Consider the following 20,994-nt stretch of genomic DNA (forward strand, 5'->3'; position numbering starts at 1 on the left):
GCCATTCATAATCATGAGATTTCTTGTGCTGGCATTTTTAAAGCGCTTTTTATACTGCTCAAAAACGCCTAGGTGTGAACCAGGCCTAACAGGTGCTCAGGTAGCATCAAAACCTGACAGGGGTGCTATCTCTTAACCACTGTGTAAAAAGAAAACGTTTTGGCTTTAGATACACTTAATGGTATTGTTATCTGACTGTGTTCAGAAAATAAATGTAATAGATATGTACTAATGTTACAACACAAATCTGAATCACTGGGTATTTCCTGGATTACTGGATACTGGAATTCTATCTACAATTTGATCTGATGTCCAACAAAGCCATAATAATAAATTGGTTTTATTTAAAATGTAAATGTACTTTAATATTGATATTGCAAGATTAATTTGTTGTTGCCCCTATTTTTTCCTTAATGTACAGCAGTCACCAAGTCAGTAATGGTCACTGACCCTTGTCACCCTTGTTTTCTTTGCATTGTAAATTGCTTTGTGTGTTGCAGCAATGATGGTTGCAAAGAAGCATGGGCAGCACTGACAGTGACATCACAAGTTAATGTGCATTATCCAAAAAAAAAGGATTTTAGAGTCACTCACAAGAAAAGTTGTAGAAGCTAATTGAACTAGAAAAGGCTGCAAAAGGCCTTCCTTTGGCTTGTCCCATCGACATTCCACAGTGCACAGAGTGGGCATCTTAGTGCAAAGGCATGCAGTACAGTTAACAAGTGACGTTGATAACAGTTAAGTGTTAATTACATCTGTGCTCATCATCGAATGATTGATTATACAAAATCAATTCTAGATTGGATCGGAAATTTCTGGAAGATGTCTTGCATTTGTATGTTATGTAAGCTGAAAGAAAGTTTGCTCATGCAGTAGGTCAGTGGTTCAAAACTAAATTGAAGTAAATTGTAGGGCTGCAACCAACTAATCGATAATGAGAATAATTTTCAACAATTTTCATTATCAATTAGTTGGTTGGATCCTCTAGTTCTCTCCTCCGCGCTAGGAACTGGTGTTTTATCGGCTTTGTGTCCCCTCCGATCCCCGCTGCTCCCAGAACAAGTTGTTAAGTTTGTCCCCAACAAAGTATGTTTTATCCTTCATTATCTTTTAATTTCAAGATTTATATTAACTTTAGTACCTGTAAATGCTTTGCAAATTGTAAAGGCATGAGCATGTTGTACAAGAAGAAATCAAAAGTAATCTGCAGAATGTTTCAGTTTAAAGTGCATGTCCAAGAATTACCCTAAAGCTACTCTGCCCTTTTATTCATGTCTCATCATTATTATTTTTTTCCTTTACCTCGTAAAAAAAAAAAATGTATTACTCCCTCTGACATCATTATTAGGCTTGTAAAATTCTTGCAGAGACAGGCGCTGAGAGCTGAGTTCCTATTCATGTAGACAGGCCCCAGAACTACACCTCTAAAGAGTCCTTTCCCTACACAACAGTGTGTGGGCAGGCTGCATTATTTTTCTAGAAAAGTAATCAATGTATGCATATGGAGTGAGACAAAGGGGGGTGGGGGATCGGCGGGGTTCTGTAGTCCAGCAGACAAAGTTAACAATGCTGGTTTGGATTTTAGTGCAGCAGCGGACACTGGATGTAGTACACTAGATTTCTGGCAGATCAACAGTTATTTCCCTGTACTTAAAATGTTTATTTATTTTTTATGGGATAGCACATGGTGAAATGTGCATGAATTGGAGAGATGTACTGATTTTTTTTTTCCCTGACACATTTTTAGGACTAAAGATTCAATTTACTGCATATGATCAATCGTGACTGATTCTCTTGAGTTTTTGGGAGGACTGCCAATATGTTTCACATTTTTCACCGTTAGCCCCCATTCACATCTGAGCGATTTAAAGTGCATTTCCAGAAGTGCTTAAATGCTTGACACTCAGTTTTTCATGTTATTCTATTGTGCCTGTTCACATCTGAACAATGTGCTGTCAGAAATGACTCTCAGAAAAGTGTAGGAGCTTCTTTGGGGCATGATTGCACATTTTTCATACCTAACTGTCTTTTCCTCCTAATAACTAGCTCAAACCTGAAAATGCACAAAAAAGTGTGTACAAAAAAAGCACGAAAAAACCCAACCAAATGGTAGACTTGAGAGAAGATTTCTCAGTTATAGCTGTGCTTAGCAACCATTATCGAGCATCATGCAGCCATTCGCTGGCCTTTGCAAGCAGATTCAAAGAATTTCAAAGTTTCTGTGATAAACTAAGATGGAAGAAGGATGCTATATTTAATACTGCAATACTTACCTCCAGAAAAGAACACACTCATAGTCAAACTTCGTGTGAGATTTGTTGAAAAGAAATGACAATGTGTGCTCTCATAAGTAAGCCCAGCATTACAACGAGCTTTGGACAGAATTAGATACCTATGCTTCTTCCTCCCAGCTGGCAGGGGAGAATAGAATGAGTTGCTAATAGAAAAGTAAGTGTTTTGCTGTAAAGTTTGAGAATGGGTTCCTCTACAGCAGGGCTAAAAATTTTCACTCGCCTGCTTTCATTAAACTGAGGGCGAGTGGAAATTTGGGTCTCCAAGTACCGGTCCGAGCCCGTCCTATGTGGCCCGCAGCCAGCTGACATGTCAGGCACGCGGTGGCAGACCGCGTACATGACTTGCGGGAGCAGCTCCACAGTCTGCATCTGTGTCGAATGCACACCGCAGAGCAGCTCCTGTCAGCTCCGGCTTCCTTCGGCCGGAGCTCTGACAGTTCTGAGCTCCGGCTGAAAGAAAGGATATATTAGTGAGGTCTGCAGCAGACCTCACTAATCACCCCTAGATCATCAGGGATCGATCCTCCTCACAGCCTCCTCTCTGCAAAGACATGAACAGGTGCGGGGGCTCCAGGGGGGGCAGTGTATTATTATTTTGTGTGGGGGGGTTAATAAGGGGGGAGTGTATTATTTTATGTGTGGGGGTGTTAATAAGGGGGGAATGTATTTTTTTTCGTTTTAGATTTAGCGGATTGTTTTACTATACCTGTCACGGAAATACTACAGACAGGGAGAGGAAATCTCTTCAAAGTGAATGAAATTACCCTCTTAGATGGTTGTCACTGAAACAGGGGTCCCCATCATAAGATTTCCCCTCACCTGTTCTGGGGATGACAGTGCTAAAATTTTGGAATTATCAGAACTTTCAGTCCCGGTGATAGTGGTCACTAGGAAATTAGAGAGGATGAATATTCCCAACGGGACACAGCAATAAAAACCCAACTGGGGTTCTAATCCTTTCTTAAGCTAGCCAGATACGATCCAAATTCTATCAGTAGGTGACTCTGCACTGCTATATATGCAATTTAACTGATATTTAAATTTGTATCCACACTGATTGATTTCTTTTGCTGATTGTTCTAACTCTGAATAGAAACATAAGCATATCTTATATAAGAAAGTGTCCAAAAGAAGCAGTTTAACATCCAATTAGATTTAAACTTTTCCTTTCCCAGTACTGCACTGTAATATGAATGCGAGAAGCTGGTTCTGTTGTAGCAAGACCTTCCTTTTCTAACATTTTAAGCTGTAAAGCTCAATGTTGTACAGTTCCCTAATCTAAGCATAGCCTAAGTCTTATTAACACAAGTCTTATAATCACCGCTTTCCTTGCTTATAGTCTGTCAAATGTTAATAGAACATGATTTATGCCCTGTTTTGCATAGATTCACAGAGATAAATATACCAAAAGAATGGATGCTAATTAGTGTAGCGCAGCTTAGATGGGATTGTTGTGCATAAAAAATCTTATAGGAAAGCACTAGCTAGTTAATCATTTTAAGATTTGGTGGCATTCTTGCACAGTAGAAACAAACCGTAAGTGCCCACGTTAGATTGTCAACTCCTTGAGGGCAGTGACTGCTATGAATTTACATTGTGTAAAGCGCTGTGTAAACTATCTGCATTGTATAAAAACCTGTAATAAATAAATTCTACTTATCCATTTCACATGACTTCTAACAGAAAGTACCTTTTACATCAAAGAGGATGTTCTCTTTAATTGAAGTATACTCCGTAAAAATAAAGAACGCCTTCATAAAGTATTTGAAATGCAAATACAGCTGAAAGAACTGTACATACCTACGAACTTCTAGTACTACATAGATTATCTGAGATAAGTCAGACATGAGCGCAGGTGTATCTGCATTTTTTAAGCACATTATAGTGCAAATTGTTGTGTTTTTTTTTTTGACCAATGAAAGTCAAATAAAGTAGAGGTTCCTACGGGGTGGGGGCTTCTTTTGCACTAAAATGCAGGAAAAATGCATGTTTCGTGCAATTTCATGTGCTGTCATTAAATTTCATGGGGCCAAATACACACATTGATGGGCAAAAAAATAGAAAAGAATGGCAGTCGTCTTGCCGTACATTAATGCGCGTTGGGCAACATACAAAAAAAATCACATAAGTGTGACTGGGGTCTAACACCTCCGGTGTGTACAAATTCAAAATGATTCCACTTTCAGTTGCTATACCACAGTGACATTAGCACAGTGTTTCTTATGCAGCAAGATACTTTATTAGGAGCTCAAATAATGAGAAAGAAAATACACATAGCTGAAATCTGCAGATGATCCCTTTAATAGTCACTCAAGTGAAACAAGATCATTTTATCTTAGCCTCTTTTTGTGGCACTGCTTACGTTCGTTATCTTACCCCAATGTTATAACGGATATTGTTGTTTTCTGAATGGCCTTGTATTGGAGGCTGATGTTTCAAGATTCTGAAACTTGAATAGTAAATTACAATGTTTCACAGTGGAGAGTCATGCGACAAGGGGCTGCAATTCCCAAAAGCACTGTGAAGAGAGGGACTCGATTATATACCTAAAAGAGGTGTAGACTCCAGAAAGAGAAACAAAATCTTACCCCTGTACAAAGCATTAGTAAAACCTTATCTGGAATACGACGTACAGTTTTGGGCACCAGTTCACAAAAACGATGTGTGGAAACTAGAGAGAGTGCAAATAAAGGCAATTAAACTGATTAGAGGCATGAAGGACCTCAGCTATGTGGAAAGATTAGCTGAACTGAATTTGTTCTTCCGAGAAGTAGCGATTAAAGGGAGGATAAGATCGCCATGACTAAATACATAAATGGTCCATATAGTGAACTAGGTGCAAAGTTGGTAACTTTAAGGTCACTGCAAAGTACAAGTGGCTACTCTTTGCATCTGGAGGAAGAGAGTTTTAACCTCTGCATAGGGAAGAGCATTGTTGCAATAGGAGCTGCAAAAATGTGGACTAGACTACCAGGGGCACAAAACTTTACGTTTGTGGTTACTTCTGCTTTAAAGGAGAATGAAGTGGAAACCGTTTTGCAAACCATTCCTGAGTCCATTCCTGAATAGCATTGACAGTGCACTGACTCTGCTTGTTGCCTGAAGGTGGCTTCTTTGAAGCTACCTACATGCACACATTATCCTGCTGGGGAAAGCCACAGAGTGAACATCAGGCAAATGTGACAGTTGTTGGACCAATCTACATTCCCATCATGCTGGGCTCTCACTTCCCAGCTAGTCATCTGCCCCTGAAAGTTTGAACAAATAGATGAATGGGTAGATGTTTTTTCTGCTGTTAAAGAGGGCCTGCAGATATTTAAGGTCTGCAAAAAGCAAACTAGTTTATCTACACGTAAAGTTGTGTGCAAGTCATACCAAAAGGTAATATATGTCCTTTATATCACATGGCCAAGTGGGGTTAAGTTATTAAGCTTATCAATGAATAATAGGCAACATAGATGTTTAGGCTTATAAAGTAGATGATGATTGGCCAGCTTCTCGACCATTTAGGAAACCAGGTGGCGAGTCATTACACGGTGCCCGGCTTCCTGATTGGGCGAGTACTCTCCCAAATACTCAGTATCGGTACAGATACTAGTATCGGTATCAGTGCATCCCTAGTGTGTTTTATTAGTCTAGTATGAGGGCCAAATTTGTTTCAAAACTTTACTTTAACATTTTAGTTTTTGGACTGTCTGGATACAAATACAAACATTTCACCACATTGAGTATTTTGTCAAAAATATAGAATGCATTGTTTTCTTGGGAGACATTGTCATCAGCAGAAATGGATTTTACTTTGATTAACTGACTTTGTAGAAGTCCTTAAGCCCTCGTTCACACCTGACCGTTTTGTAGGGCGTTCTACGCTCGACGAACGCTCTACAAAACGGTCAAAAATATAAATTGCATTGTAGTCAATGCCCTCGTTCCCACCTTGCCGTATTTCCGCCCGTCCCTAACGCCCTAGAAAACGGCCCACGCCTGAAAAGGTCCCGGGACTACTTTGGGCCGTTTTGTAGGGCGTTTTCCATTGGGATACAGCCAAGTAGCCTTCGGAATCGCGCGACTTTTTTACCGCGAATCGCAGTAAAAAAAACACGCGACAGACGCGCATATTACAATACGCCTAGGTGTGAATGGGGCCTTAAGGGCCTGTTCACACACTTGAGCTTTGTGAGCGCACACACGTTAATGTGTATCTTTTATTAAGGCAGCAGAAAGGTGTATATACTTTTTTTTTGTAATGCAGTGTTTTACCATGCATGCAGCATACTTCAATGCACACCCATTTGCAAGATACATTTAGGTGCCATTCGGAATTAATGGCACTACATCCCACAAATGCTGGTAACATGCGTATTGCAGTATTGGGTGGGTTACTGCAACATGATTGTGTAAATGTGCCCTAGGGCTGGATTCACACCTTTTGCATTTTTGTTGTTTTAGGGCTCTGCATTATAATCTTGTTCTTAATTAAAACGGAACCACCTTTTTAGTATTAGCAAATTATTATTTCTCCTTTCGGTTAGTGCCCTTCTTTCTTGTGTTTTCGTATAATCAATGTGTGATTTAAAGCCAAATTAACATTAAATTTATGGAATCAGAAAAACTGGGGTGCTGGAGCATATTGTCACTTAGTGGGGGGAGCAAAGCCCATGCACCTAGGAAAGGGAATGAGTAGTGCTGATGGGAGAGTTGTGTTGGGTGTTGCACTACTGTGTGTGATGGACAAATAATCAAATCATGTATGAAAGGAATATATTTAAGTGATGGATTTTCCTTGTAATGTATTCTCAGACACATTATTCTGCACATATGGTAGAGATCGACCTAAAAATCAAATTCTAGTGGATCATAAAGGGTATATAATCCAATCCTTTTAATCGATTTCTGTCTCATGTGCCCTAACTTGTACGTTAGAAATATTGGAAATACAAATTTTGACCTGCATTTCTTTGATGTAGTTTTGCCGTACCTGGAAGTTTGTTGAAGGTCTTGTTTTTGCCGTTGGAATTGGCACTCGTTCTGGTACTGTATAGTCTACCTTGTTTCTTTAAAAAAATAAATAAAAATGTCCACTGATTATTTGGAGATTGATAAATCACTAGTAGCACTCTCTATGGTAGTATTACTAGGGTTGAAAGCTGATTGTGTTTTTCTTTGTCGTAGATGGGACTCCTTCCAAGTGTATCTTCTATGAAACCAGTAGTTCCTGTAATCCTTAGAAACCCCTTTTGTTTCTAGAATAATGTATTTTAGTTTCTGCATTGCTTAGCTTTCTTCGGCATGTTGGTAGGTTTTGGTACTGATATTAAACACTTTGCCGTGGTCCTTCATTTTATGAGGCATATTTCCCTATGGCATGTTCCCCTTAAATGATTATCCATTCCAGTCTTGCTCACCCAGCAACCATCAATGCTGACATTAGCTCATCAGTCCTTCCATTTGGTATACCCACACATAATTTTCCATACTCTGGACGATGAGTAACCACTGATGCCTTTCATGCGGACTTAACCTCTACTGCTAACTGCTAAATGCAAAGTAAAAATTTAATAAAAAATTTAATAAAAAATGTCTTTATCTATTTCAAGATTTGCCTTTTTCTCTTTTATTGTAATACACCTCACTGCTTTTCCTGGGTTAGCAATACTGCTTCATTGGACAAAGTTGATAATACTGATTTCTTGTCAAGTGGTCAGGCTAGACCAGAGCTACTGAACCAGGAAATTTATGCCACCTGTTTTCCTAAAGTGGTGCCTTAAAGTATAACTGTACCTTTGGTGCAATTCCACCTATAGTGTACTTTTCCTGCATCCCACACACATACCTCCCCCTGCTGTTCTTAATAGGATTGAATGGAGAGTGTACTGTGCATATGCGGACCCAAAGATTTTGTCTAGCATTTTCATGGGTCATATCTTGCTCAATCGAAGACTGGGGGCTGGGGAACAATGCAGTCTAATTGTTACTGCACCGAATGCAACAAAGCACTTTAATGTTACACTCCTCATAACTTTAAATTGTACTTTCTGAAAAACCATGGTTGTTTTCCTTTTGAATAGAAGATGCTTATTTTTGCTAACGTGACAGTAGTAAGCCTATGAATGCAATAAAGTTTGATCCAAGCCTGTATTATAAAATTTACTGCATACATGCATTTCACTTCAACCTGTTTCAGTTTACCCATTTTACTTCTCAAGCACAGAATATTAGCAGACTTGTTCCACGCAGAAATATTTAATATTCAAAGTATTCAGATTTGCAGTAAATCTCTGGAAATTCATTAATATTTTTCTCTGCATCTTTAAAAAGGAGAGAGAGAAAAAATAAAATAAAAATATCTTCATTCATATCTCTCTCTCCCTACACATTTGACTAATGTTGCCGCAGATACAAATCACCTCCTTTATTACCTATAAACTGTTCCGTCCTACCATAGAAAAACGCTACTAATTTATATGGCCCTGACATTTTATAATTTTTCCTGATTTTCAGATAAAGGATTCTATATTTAAAACTTTAATAGTTGAGCCCGAGTTCATTTATCTTTAATTTTTGAAACGGGGGCACGTAATTCATATCTATAATTTTATGCACACTTTGTAACATTCATGGGACTTCATTTGTACATTAAAATTCCTTTAAGACCGTTATTAATGATTTATATAACGAACTGTCCTATTAATCACACTAGTTTTCACATTTTACGATTCCCTTCTATGTTAATACTATCTTTATGGTCTGTATTAATGTTTTATGTCCCCTAATTTCAATTATAAATCAAGCACATTTTTTTGTTTTTGTTGGTATTTTCTGAACTTCGTGTCAGCTTTAAAATTTTTATGCACGCTGCTCTCTCTTTTCTGAAACTCCCCCTCCCTTCTCCTCTGCCCCTGTTCCCCATCTTTCTATACATGCATTATGAAATATTCATGACATTGAAATTAATTGTGATCTTGTCTCTCAGTAAAGTTTTACCAACAAAGTAATTCTATATTTTCCTGTCTGTTTTCTAGCGCAAAAACTGGAGCGTCTTCGCAAGGAGAGGCAGAACCAAATTAAGTGTAAGAATGTGCAGTGGAAAGACAGAAACTCGAGCCTTTCAGGTACTATTTCACTAACAATAAAGTCTCTTTTTCTGTGGCCAAAGTATATTCAGTATAAATTTCCAACAATTCAGAAATACAAGACATGAAAAAGCTGTTAATTCATTAACTTGTCAGAACAAGTGTTTTTTGTTTAGTTTTTTAAGGTAAAGGTTATTTTGTTGTATTGAGAATATTTTTCGCCTCACTTCCTGTCCTCCAGTGGGTACACAGACATCAACACAAATCCTTTTTTTTTTTGCTGAGAAGACAAGGATCTGTGGGGCATCTGTGGGGTTTTTATTGCTGTCTTCATTTTCCTTTTCCAGTGACATCAATTCCCTTTATTTCACATATAGCAATAAGCACCGGACAACTGTTTTTACCCCTCTCAGATGTTTTAAAACTGAAATCTAGGTAGATATAAAAAGGTACAAATGAATGCGACTCTTCAATCATTAGTACATCTTTAAATGTATTTTGTTAAATGCCAGCAGTGTAAGTACCTGAATTTGATCTGGTATCAGCCTCCTGCAGTCCCTGTAGAGCAGGACTGGAGTGCGAGAATAAGAAAATGCAAATAACCAATAAGTTCATCTACTGACAATAAGCATGCTGATAGAAAGAGTAAGTAGAGTGCAGGTGCCCATACACCTTACAACCATCGCACGACTTTCGTTGTGCGATGGTTGTAAGGTGATTAAAATTTCGTGCGACCTGCCCATCATGGACAGGCAGATCGTACTTGCGATCATCGCAAGTCCTCCCCACTGAGGGGAGGGCTTGCAGATGATTGCAATGGTGAGCGGGCAGTGTGCTCTTGCGCACCTCGGGTCGTGTGGCTTTTGCCTTGCAATCGCGCTACCAACCCGCCAAAAATCGTAAGGTTTTCGGCGGGTTTTCTAGCGTGCTCCTTATACGAAAATCATACTACCGTACAGTAAATGCGGTTGCACGCTGCCTATCAACCTTACGATTATAGTACGATCGCGTGATCACCTGCGATTATCGTACGATAATTGTCAGGTATATGGGCACCTTGACAGAGAGATCACTGTGCTGCTTCTCATTTCACTGCCCACAGGCTGGGAGGTTCCAGGATGGCTGGATTGGCAGGATTTCTACTTTAACTTTATTTCTAACTCTTTCACACTACATCAAAACGGAAAGTTAAAGTGACATTAAACCCTCAGATTTTTTAACATAAACCAATACTGTAATGTGTGCCTTACTGTAATCCATGGTAGTTTCCCTTCTCTTTGCTGCTCTTCCTTTTAAATCCTCATGTCTTCTCATGCTTGGGGATAACTTCCCTTTGCAGCTGAGTGCCTCTTCCTGCAGTGCTGGCTCAGGTTGCAAACCTATACACAGACACCATGTAGCCATTCCAGAGACAAGGCAGTCTGCTGCAAAACAGAAGTTCTGCCCACCATGAGAACAGATACAGATTTAAAAGGAAGAGCAGCAAAGAGAAGGGAAACTAACATGGATTACAGTAAGGCACACATTACAGTATTGTTTTATGTTAAAAAATCTGAGGGTTTAATGTCACTTTAAGTAAAACGCAAGCAAATATATGAAATGCATATGTTTGCAGTTTCATATCTGCAAATCAATAAGAGCACTCATGGTTCTTCATGGATAAGAATCACTGCTATAGGAAAGCTCCCAAAGTGGGGAATTCCCCTCTTGAACAGTTGTCTTTGGAACCGATGTAACCAGGTTTTCCCTAACCTAGTGTTTTAGGGACAACTATAAATTTTGGATTTCCCCTCACTTTCTTTCTCATTGACATTGATGATGATGGATCACTAGTACATACAGAGTGGTGAATCTCCAGACAGACAGCAATAGAAACTTGACAGGCGGTCTAACCCTTGCACACTCTTTCCAAAACTATTTAAAAAAAATGTTTATCTTAGAGATACATTTTAACTGAGTTTTTTTTAATTAAAACCCCAATTAAATTAGAGGAAGCAAGGTAGTTGAATTGTTGCACAGGCATCTTACAATGCCATGAAATATTTTCTTAAAATGCCAAAAACCTTGTTTGGGTGCTCTCTTGAAGCATCATCTGTGTCTTTCTTCATGTCAAGGGACTCGTGACGTTTGTTTGTTAATACTGCTTAGAATTGGTTGTCTTTGCTAGCCTCCAGTGAAGATTCTTTTTTTTCCATTATATCTTAATATAGTTTTTTTTTAAATAAACAAGACTAAGGCCAGATATTGTGCTACACCTCATTTGCATATATGCCTGGCCTAGGTTATTATACTATGAACCTGTTCTCTCACCTCTGTAGTCACTGAAAGTCATTCTTTGTCTGATGGTTATAGCTGCTGCCTCTAGAAGGCTGAACACTAGGTAAATAAAAGGAGAGTGCCATAGCCCTATCTAGTGGTTATATCCTTGCATGTACAACACAAGCTCAGTTTATCTTGGTGTCTTGAAGAGGTAGGGTGTCTGTCTTCACTTCTGCTGAATTAAGACTTCAGTTGAAGAATCTGCTATCAAGAAGCTGCTTGCAGTTTTCTACAGGACCCCTGATTTTTTATATTCACCTCAGCAGCCAAAATGTTTGCATTGTCTTCCTGGTCTCTAAAATTCATAATTTCACTGTGACTACCTTGCTCCACTGTAATGTAAAACTGCAATGACCATCACCAAGCTCTGTGTCCAGTGCGCTTATTCAACATGTTGCCTGTATGGTTCCATACTGGCCTCCCAGATCTGGATCACTACAGTGGTCACACCCAGTTGATGTACCCAGGTCATTGGGGTGGTGAGAAGGCTCTTCACCCAGATGTTTGCTGTGTCTTTTGGGGGGGGAGTTATTGCTGAGGCAGTTTTCCTTAACCTTTTATTCATTCTAACTGGTTTAGATTGAATAATATCCATGTACATTTTAGGAGGACTTCTTTGACTTAAATAATGATCTTTGATCTCTTTGTGAAATCCTCGATCCAGTTACCTTTCTTTAGAAAAAGGCTATTTGAAGCTACCTTAAATATAATAATTAAAGACATCACTTAGAGCACTCACATTCTCAAAACTCATAAACTAGAACTGAGACTAGACCTAGACAGACCTGGATTGTCAAGTCCCCTGACAGACCTTCCTTACCATGACGTTCTGCCTCCAACTGTGGGCAACAGGGTAGGAGTATATTTGTTTATTATTGCCGAATTTCAGCTACAAAACATTTCCAATGTGTAGGTAGAGGAGATAATATCTTCAGGATACAAAAAAACCTCCCCCAAACACAGGTTTTTGCTTCATTTTTCCCACTCTTTGCATATCCTCTCATTAATCTGTTCCAGGTAGTTTAAGGGCTTTTAACTGTGAATAGCAATATCTGTGTCCAATTTGGAACTTTACCAGTAATTTTGTGTAAAACTGTTTATTTTACCCAAATACATGCAAAAGTTCTGAATCCATTTACTGATAGTTTCCCTCCAGCAGGGAGAGCTGTTGTCTTTGTTGAACATCCACATGTATGTCTCCATGTTCCATTGCTCTCTACACCTCCAGTTTGTGGCCCTATTTTTTTGGTTTGACCCCTGCTCCCAAAATGTTTGCCATGGTTTATGCCCCAGTCCTGGTGAAGCTGAGGACTGGTAGCATATCGGTAATTGCCTATCTTGATGACCTAATCATCTAGCTTGAGACTTACACAACAGTCTGCGTTCCATGAAAAGCTTCAGATACATTTCCTAAATTTCCCTGGCCCTGATGCAAGTCTGACATACCTTGGCATGATCCTGGACTCCATGTCATCAAAGGTTTTCTTGCTCATGGGAAAGTATAAGGCTCTGCAGCTCTAGAACATTCAGATGCAGCACAGGTCTCTTTACATGTTTGCAGGGATTCTGGATGCCGGGAGAATCCAAGTTGTCAATCACCCTACTGGAGTCCTGGGCTATATGTCTCTTGCTCCTGCATTGGACGCAGCAGCTGCAGGGCCACCTGGTGAGGATCCAGTCTGACAATGCCAAAGGCTGTTCGTACATAAACCATCAGAGTGTCACAAAACACCTGGTCTAATCTCAAGAGGCAAAACAGATTTTTACTGAGTGGAAAGTCAATTCCTGTGCCTTTTGGCAGTCCACATATTAGGTGTGGAGAACTGGCAAGCCTTCCTTAGTGAGCGTTTTGATGCCTAAGAATGGTCTCTCCATCTGGAATTGTTTCATTATATCTGTCAACAGCGGGGAACACCAGATGTGGATTTGATGGCATCCATTCATAATTGCAAGGTGAACAGGTTCATAGCCAGTGCAAGAGACCCACTGGGTGATGCATTGGTTGCTCTTAGGAATGCACCAATTCCGTTTTTTCTGTATCGAGTATGAGTACCGATATTTTTTTCCGGTACTCGCCGATACTGAGTACCGGTGCCATGTGCCCAGATTATCAAGAAGTCAGGCTGCTGATCATGACCCGTTGCCCGGCTTCCTGATTGCCTGTGAAGCAGGTGTTCTAGCTAAAGAACAATAGCTTCACTTGCAGAGGCTGCCTGGCTTCATGACCAGTTTGGAAGCCAGGCGGCGAGTCATGAGGTGCCAATCCACTTCCTGATTGGTCAGGAAGCCAGGCTGCCGAGCAGCAAGTGTAGCCAGCTTCCTAGCCAATCAGGAAGCCAGGTGGCACGTCATGACCCACCTTCCGACCTCCTGATTGGCTAGGAAGTCGGCGTCACTTGTTCCTAGGAAGCCGAGCTTCCTGACCAATCAGGTTAGGAAGCCATGCTGCCTAGCAACAAGTGAAGCCAGCTTCCTAGCCAATCAAGAAGCTGGAGAGGGGTCATAACCCACCGCCCAGCTTCCTGATTGGAAGGGAAGCCGACTCCATGCTTCCTCGTCACTTGCGGAACCGCAATGTGCATTGTGTTAAGGTAGCTCAATTAAAATGAACGTGCCAATGCACTATAACGTGACTAAAATTACACATAACCCTTTAAGTAGCATTAAAGTCTTCTTTTTTGGCATATATCTACTGCTAGTAAGCAGTAGATTTATGCCCCAACATTAAAAAAATAAAAAGTTGGCAAATACCAAGCGCCGTTCATTCCTGGCTGCAGAAGTCCTGGCTCCCAAACGCTGTGAAGGAGGAAGTGTGGGCGCATGCACAATCCCGATCGCCGGAGGAGAAGCGGAACACTTACACTAAATGGACGCAGCCAGGCAGCCGGGAGCGCGCACGCCGGACAGACTCCGTGAGACTGCGATGGATTAGAGAACGGCACCAGCGCTGGAGGGACTGTGGAAAACAAGTGGAAGGAAGAAGCTGTTTGGATCAGGAGGCATCACATAAGTCCTTAAAGGGTTTCTAAACCCTCCGTTTTTTATGCATATATCTACTGCTAGCAAGCAGTAGATATATGCAAAATGAAAAAAAAAAAAAACGCTTTAGCAGCAGTTTAAACTTACCCCGTTTTCGCCGTGCGCTCCCGTCCTAAAATCCAAAACCTGCTGGGGCTGCCGCAAAGCATCTTGGGGCGGGCGCATGCGCAGTTAAGATTTTCGGCCGGGAGACGAGGAGAGACGCAAGGTAAGTCTATGGACGCGTGCACCCGCCTGCAGACACCGTGGGACAGGAAGTGCCAGCAAGGACAGAGGAGTCAGCGCTGGATCGGAGAGCCGCTGCACCACTGGATGGACCGATGAAAACATCAGGAAAAAAGAAGAAGATTAGATTAAGAGACATCATGTAAGGTAAGTGCTGACATTAACATTGGTGGGAGGGAAAGTTTTTTTGACTTTAACCCCTTCGTGACTGACGACGTACAGTGTACGTCGCCAGCATCGGGGCTGTTTAAACAGACTCCCGGTGACTTTTGCCACCGGGACTCTGTTTAAACTTGTAGAGCCGACTGTCGGCTTTACAACAGAAGCGATCCTGGCGACTTACCTGTCGAACGACGAACGCGCTACACATGTTGGGTATCGCCGCGCACGCCGGAGTGAGAGCAATAATTCTAGGGCCAGTATTTTGGGGTATCTCTAAATTGATGACCTGTGGGGGCTTTTAAAGCGTCTTCTATGGACTTTTTGGGGTACTGGGGTTTTTTGCCGTTTTACGGATGCACGCAATTTGTAGCAGCATGGCTTTAAGAGAACTGCCAGCATGGCTTTAAGAGAACTGGTGTGACAGCTCCCAGGCGCAATGCAGGAGCAGGCATAGAAATGTTGTCCGCCCAAGGAGGAGGCAGCGGATGGTGTGGGCTGCGCCTTCCTTCGCTATAGGCAGCTGCATGCTGCTTTGTTCACAGCTATCCTTAGTCACTTGTTATGTCTCACTGAGTGGCAGGAGCAGGCTATGGAAAAGGGGGAGGGGGGAATCTCAGATATGAGGAAGCACAATCTTTGTGTGGCCCCTAGTAGGGAAGCTGTGGTCCAGTAACTGCCCATGGCCCGCTGGCTGAGAACCACTGTCCTAGAGACTGCAGGTATAACCCATTAGCTGAAGAATGGCTTCCTGATTCCACATATAAACTACTGGCGAATTTGTTTTATGGGCGGTACCAAAAAGAAAACTCTTGTTGGGGAGTCCAAGAATGTCTATGTTTCTGCAAAAGTTTCGGCATTTTGCTTGTCTCTACAGAGTATTGCGGGATTATTAGTTAACAATTTCTTAGTAGTATGCTAGTATTTTTCATTTTCCTAGAAGCTTTTCCACTTGAATGAGATTTAATTGGTGGAGACATGTGAGGCTTGCCATGGGTGGCTTAATGACTACAAGCAATGCTTCTGATTTCAAGCATCGCTTGTGAATATCAGGTTGTTTTTGACAGTCCGATACATTGAAAATAGGCATAGGAAAATGTTACAATTTATTGAAAAATAAATTATTATGAGGAGGCTCTGTATTTTCCTCTGCTCTTGAGCACTAATGTGTTTACACTTCTGTCAGCATAGTCAAGAATGCGGTGGTCCTGATACAGGAGCAGTTGTGTAGGTAAAGGAGGGTTGGGCTCTTTGCCCATTGTTCTTAATGAGACATCTGCCTGTTAACGGCCTCCTAGGGCCTGTGTTACAGGGATTTGTAGTTGTGTACATGGCATCGTTTTAGATGCTTCTGAGATCATTCAGAATTCATTGACAGGTGCAGTTGACCAACAGTTGACCCCCTCATCTGTATATTATCTGCTTCGAGCATCACCACAGGCTTTTACATTGCTCTAGAATTGAGTGTTGCATATTGCTTGAGCCTTTAGCTTGTTGTATAAGAGTTAACGGATTGTTTTTGTCTAGGTACTAAAAAAAAAAAAGAAAAGTTATACTCACCTGACCTGCCAAGCCAACTCCCTGCTTCTCCAGTCACTGAAGCCTGTTTCCCCCTCCTCTGCACAGATAGAATGTTCCTCAGCGTCCTCACGTCTATGATGACACAAGGTTTCTTAGACCACTGCAGAGGGTGAGAGAGGCTCTAGGGACTGGTCTAAGGACAAGCCGGTTGGAATGATCAGGTGAGTATAACTTTTTTTTTAGCACCTAGACACAAACGAGCAGTTAACCCTTGCAGTGCGGGGGTAAGCCCACTGCAAGCGTTAATAAAATGTTTCCCTGTTCTTCTTAATAAACTTTGCTTACAATTACATGTGTAAAGTGAAAAATAAATGCAACTGATTTCTTCAAAATGTATTTTTTCGAAACTTTCACTTGCAGCAGAAGAATTAAGCTCGCTGTTTGAAAAAAAAGATTTTAGGGAAAAGGCACCACATAATGGGAAACCATCCATATTATCTGTACGCTTGGAGCAGTGTCCTCTGCAGCTAAACAATCCCTTTAATGAGTACTCTAAATTTGATGGCAAGGTGAGAAACATTTTAAACTGTTGTTGTACATGTTATATCCACAGTTAAAGTAGATGTCTAAACTTGTTTTCATGTTAGGATGTAATACTCTTTTGATTATTATTGTTTTCCATATTTCTCACTCTAGACTTGAACATAATTTCATGTACCTGTGAGTGTCACACAAAACAAGCACTATTATTATGGTAGTGGGAGTGATCTTAAAATAACTAACCTTTGGGGTTTTGGCCTTTAAACAAAGCAGGGTTTTTCTCTGGCTGTAGGCAAGATGAACTAAGGTAATGAAACATAGGATCCCTACACAGTTTCACAAATCCTGTATAACAACATGAACATAATTGTATTTTATCACCTTCTGGTTAAGCAGTTTAGAGGTTTACAGGCTATAAACTGGACTGTCTTGAGCCCATATATATATATATATATATATGAAACTAGCTGTGTTGACTCTATTAGGAAAGGTAAGTGTAGAATTGAATGTAGAATTATGGTAGCACCTCCCCTAACTAGTAGTACATCCTATGCTAGGCACACACCTTACAACCATCCCAAGACTTTTGTCTTGGGATGGTTGTAAGGTAATAAAAAAAACGTACGATCTGCCTATCTTGGACAGGCAGATCGTACTTGTGATGATCGCAAGCCCGCCCCGCTTAGGGGCGGGCTTACGATGACCGCAATGCCGAACGGGCAGTATGCTCTTGCGCACACTGGCCCGTGCGGCATTTATCTTACGAACATGCCCCACACCTGCCGACCATCGTACGATTCACGGTGGGTTCTCCAACATGTTCCTAAGATAAAAGTTGTGCGACCTTACAGTAGCAGAGGTCGCACGCCTTCCACACACCTTGCGATAATCGTACGATCGCGTGATTTCCCGCGATTATCGTACGATTATGGCAAGGTGTGTGGGCACCTTTAGAACAGCTTGTTTCAGATTCAGTCTCGGACTTCACACATCTGTCAGATTTTATTTGGAAGTTCAAGGCCACATCCAGCTAATTTTATTTGGAAGTTCAAGCCAAATGTATTATTTTGTTTTAGATGGAATAGAGATGGGTTGCAGCCCCTGTCAGATTTTGAATGCCCTATCAGCAAAATGTCCCCCCTGTTTTCTATCAGGACAAGAAGTGATAGAAAATCACTGCAACAGGGACACAGACATTGATGCATTTTAGTAGTGTGAGTACAGGTAATATCTTTTATTTCTGTGGCTTGCTTCCTGTATTTGAGATGACCGCAACCCCCATTGCTTGTGTGGGCATCACAGGAAGTGAGAAAAACGCATCTTTCCATGAATAAATAAAACCTGAATGGAGGTTTATATATCCCACACTCTATAAAAACGGAAACATCCAAAACTATTTTAACTAGAGATAGACTTTAATTGTATAAGTCGGTGTAGTGAATTAAAATTCAAGGAGGTCTGGTGAGTAAAATTTCCTTCAAGCAGCGGTCCGAATCACGGATCCAGACGGAACCGGCACTCAATCTGTCTCCGTACCATGGCCTGCCATTTAGGCTGCATTCACACTAGGGGCTGCACTACAATACACAGCTGCTGGTGTGTCTTCCCAGGCACAGTGCTGATACACTGATTTATTTTTCTTTATTTTTTGTTAGCACGCACGCAGTACTTTTTTTCAGCACACACAATTGCAACTTTCTCCTTCAGTTCCCTCTTCTGCTGATTAAGAGCAGGCAGTGGGCAGGTACAATAGCCAGCCTACTATTGGCTATTGCAGTTTAAAATAACCAATAACAGGCTGGCTATTGCTCGCTGTGTTTACAGCTGTCATTTCCCAGCTAAAGCTATTGAAATGGAAATGTGACAGTAGGATATAACCCTAATGTCACCTTAAAGAGAACCTGTCATCTCCAATGCGCCATCACATAGGGGGCTTGAGAACAACACCTCCCCCCCCCCCATGTACTAGCAATGATCAAAGAAAAGGATAAAAAAATAAAGTTAAATTGTTAAATAAAAATATCTAAATTTTTTTTTTGAAGCCCTCAACACCACAAACGCGCGCATACTAACGGAAACACAAGTCAGTGCCCCTACATACGAAAACGACATTTGCGCAACACAGGTATTGCCATGTGCACCAGAGAGAGAGCAATAATTATTGGGCCAATATAACTCTAAACTGATGACCGGGCTTATATATATATAGTCACTCTGGTCAGTCAAGTTGGAGGAAGCTAGACACGCCACAATGTGCAAATATGTTAAACATACATGCACATTATGGTGAAAAGCTTCTGGGGGGTCCCACATTTAGTTAGCGGTTTAATTTCACTTTAAGCTTGTCATAGCCAACTAATGTCAGCCCACATGTTGCTCCTCCGTTTTTTTTTAATATGATCCTTCAAAAATACACTATAAACTTCATATTTAAATGAAATCTTGTACACTATTTACTTTCCCTAGGCTTCTCCTTACAGACATGACAGATGTGCTTCATCTTCTGGCTTTCATAAAAGGTTCACTGTGAGGCAACTGTACTTCATTAAGTAGTGCCCCTGTCCTCTGGAGCAATTTGGATTAAGTCCTTCACGGCTACCTGATCTGCCCTGCTTTGTTGGCAAGGCATACAGAACTGAAACAGTTGAGCTACCGCGATGGTTTCTCCATGTATGGACAGGCATACAGATGTGAATGCATACCTGAAGTGGCACATGGGGCTTGGCCAACTGACTACTGAATAGTGGTTGTCCCAAAGTAACCAACCCGATAGAAACCCTATTACAAGCTTTTATGACAATCAGGCTAGAATTAATAGCTGTTACCTGAAAGACCACATTTAAAGTTGTTGCGAGTGAAGCTGAATTGCTGAAAGTTAATTAGGATCATAAGTAATCCAGAGATGCCCAAACCTGCCTTCTTTTCCCAGTAACACCCATCAGCAAAGGGTTAATTGTGCCCTGTCTTCCAGAGACCCTGGAAAGACCCAGCCGAATAATCAGCTCAAACATCCCCAAGCCTGCAAGCGTGGTCTGTGGCATAATTCATGAGCGCTAATTACTCAGCTGTTAATTTTCATAAGTGTTGATTGTAGCAGTTCCTTAAATTAAGACTCCTTTTAAAGCGTACCTTGGGAAATATTTTATCAGGGCCTGGAGTGCAAATGAATATGAATATGGCTCCAATTAACACTCACTGGTTAATAGCTTTTAGCAGCATTTTGGGATGCGCAGTCCTTAAATACCATTTTTTGCCTGCTGCTCTTACATTGAGCACCATTCAGATAATTAGGGATACGCAGAGCCATTTAAAAGGAACTTGAATGAGACATTGCTATTAGCTCTGCAGTAGCCACCGCTCTTTGTGGCTGTTCCGTCCAACATATGGCATTTTTCATTAAATTTAGAATAATGACAGTTTAATCTTATACGAAAAAGAGCAGGGCAACATGTTTAACCCTTTGGCTGCCAAATGAGAGACTCTTCTTAGCAGGGAAAATAAACTGTGTTTGTTATATATTACATATGGTATTAACAGCATGTTTGCCAAATGCTGCTAGTACAGCTGCCAGCTACTATTTTGCTTCTCTATTTGTTGTAAACACTTTTGGGCTTATTTAACCGCTTGTAGACCAGGTGTTTAGACCCCCTTCCTGGCCAGGCCATTTTTAATACACCACTTAGTAAGTAATATAAGTAATTATTAGTAAGTAATATACACCACTTCCTCATTCTGACAGCGGAGAGGGGACCGGAGGGAGCTCGTGTACCGAGCTCCCTCTGATCCCCTGTGACAGAGGCCGTATGCTGGTCCCGGGCTCACAC

At 41.0% G+C, this 20,994-nt stretch overlaps 1 protein-coding gene across 1 annotated transcript in view; it reads left to right on the forward strand.

The window, feature by feature from the left end:
- Positions 1 to 20,994, forward strand: part of MAPKAP1 (mitogen-activated protein kinase associated protein 1) — a 180,009-nt gene that overhangs the window by 22,429 nt on the left and 136,586 nt on the right. The window contains exons 3-4 of the mRNA XM_018553305.1: positions 9,317 to 9,406; positions 17,051 to 17,199. Of these exons, the coding sequence (XP_018408807.1) occupies positions 9,317 to 9,406; positions 17,051 to 17,199 (239 nt within the window). The remainder of the gene's footprint in view (positions 1 to 9,316; positions 9,407 to 17,050; positions 17,200 to 20,994) is intronic.

The sequence above is a fragment of the Nanorana parkeri genome, unplaced genomic scaffold, assembly GCF_000935625.1.
Source record: "Nanorana parkeri isolate BGI_ZX_2015 unplaced genomic scaffold, ASM93562v1 scaffold116, whole genome shotgun sequence".
Classification (NCBI taxonomy): Eukaryota; Metazoa; Chordata; class Amphibia; order Anura; family Dicroglossidae; genus Nanorana; species Nanorana parkeri.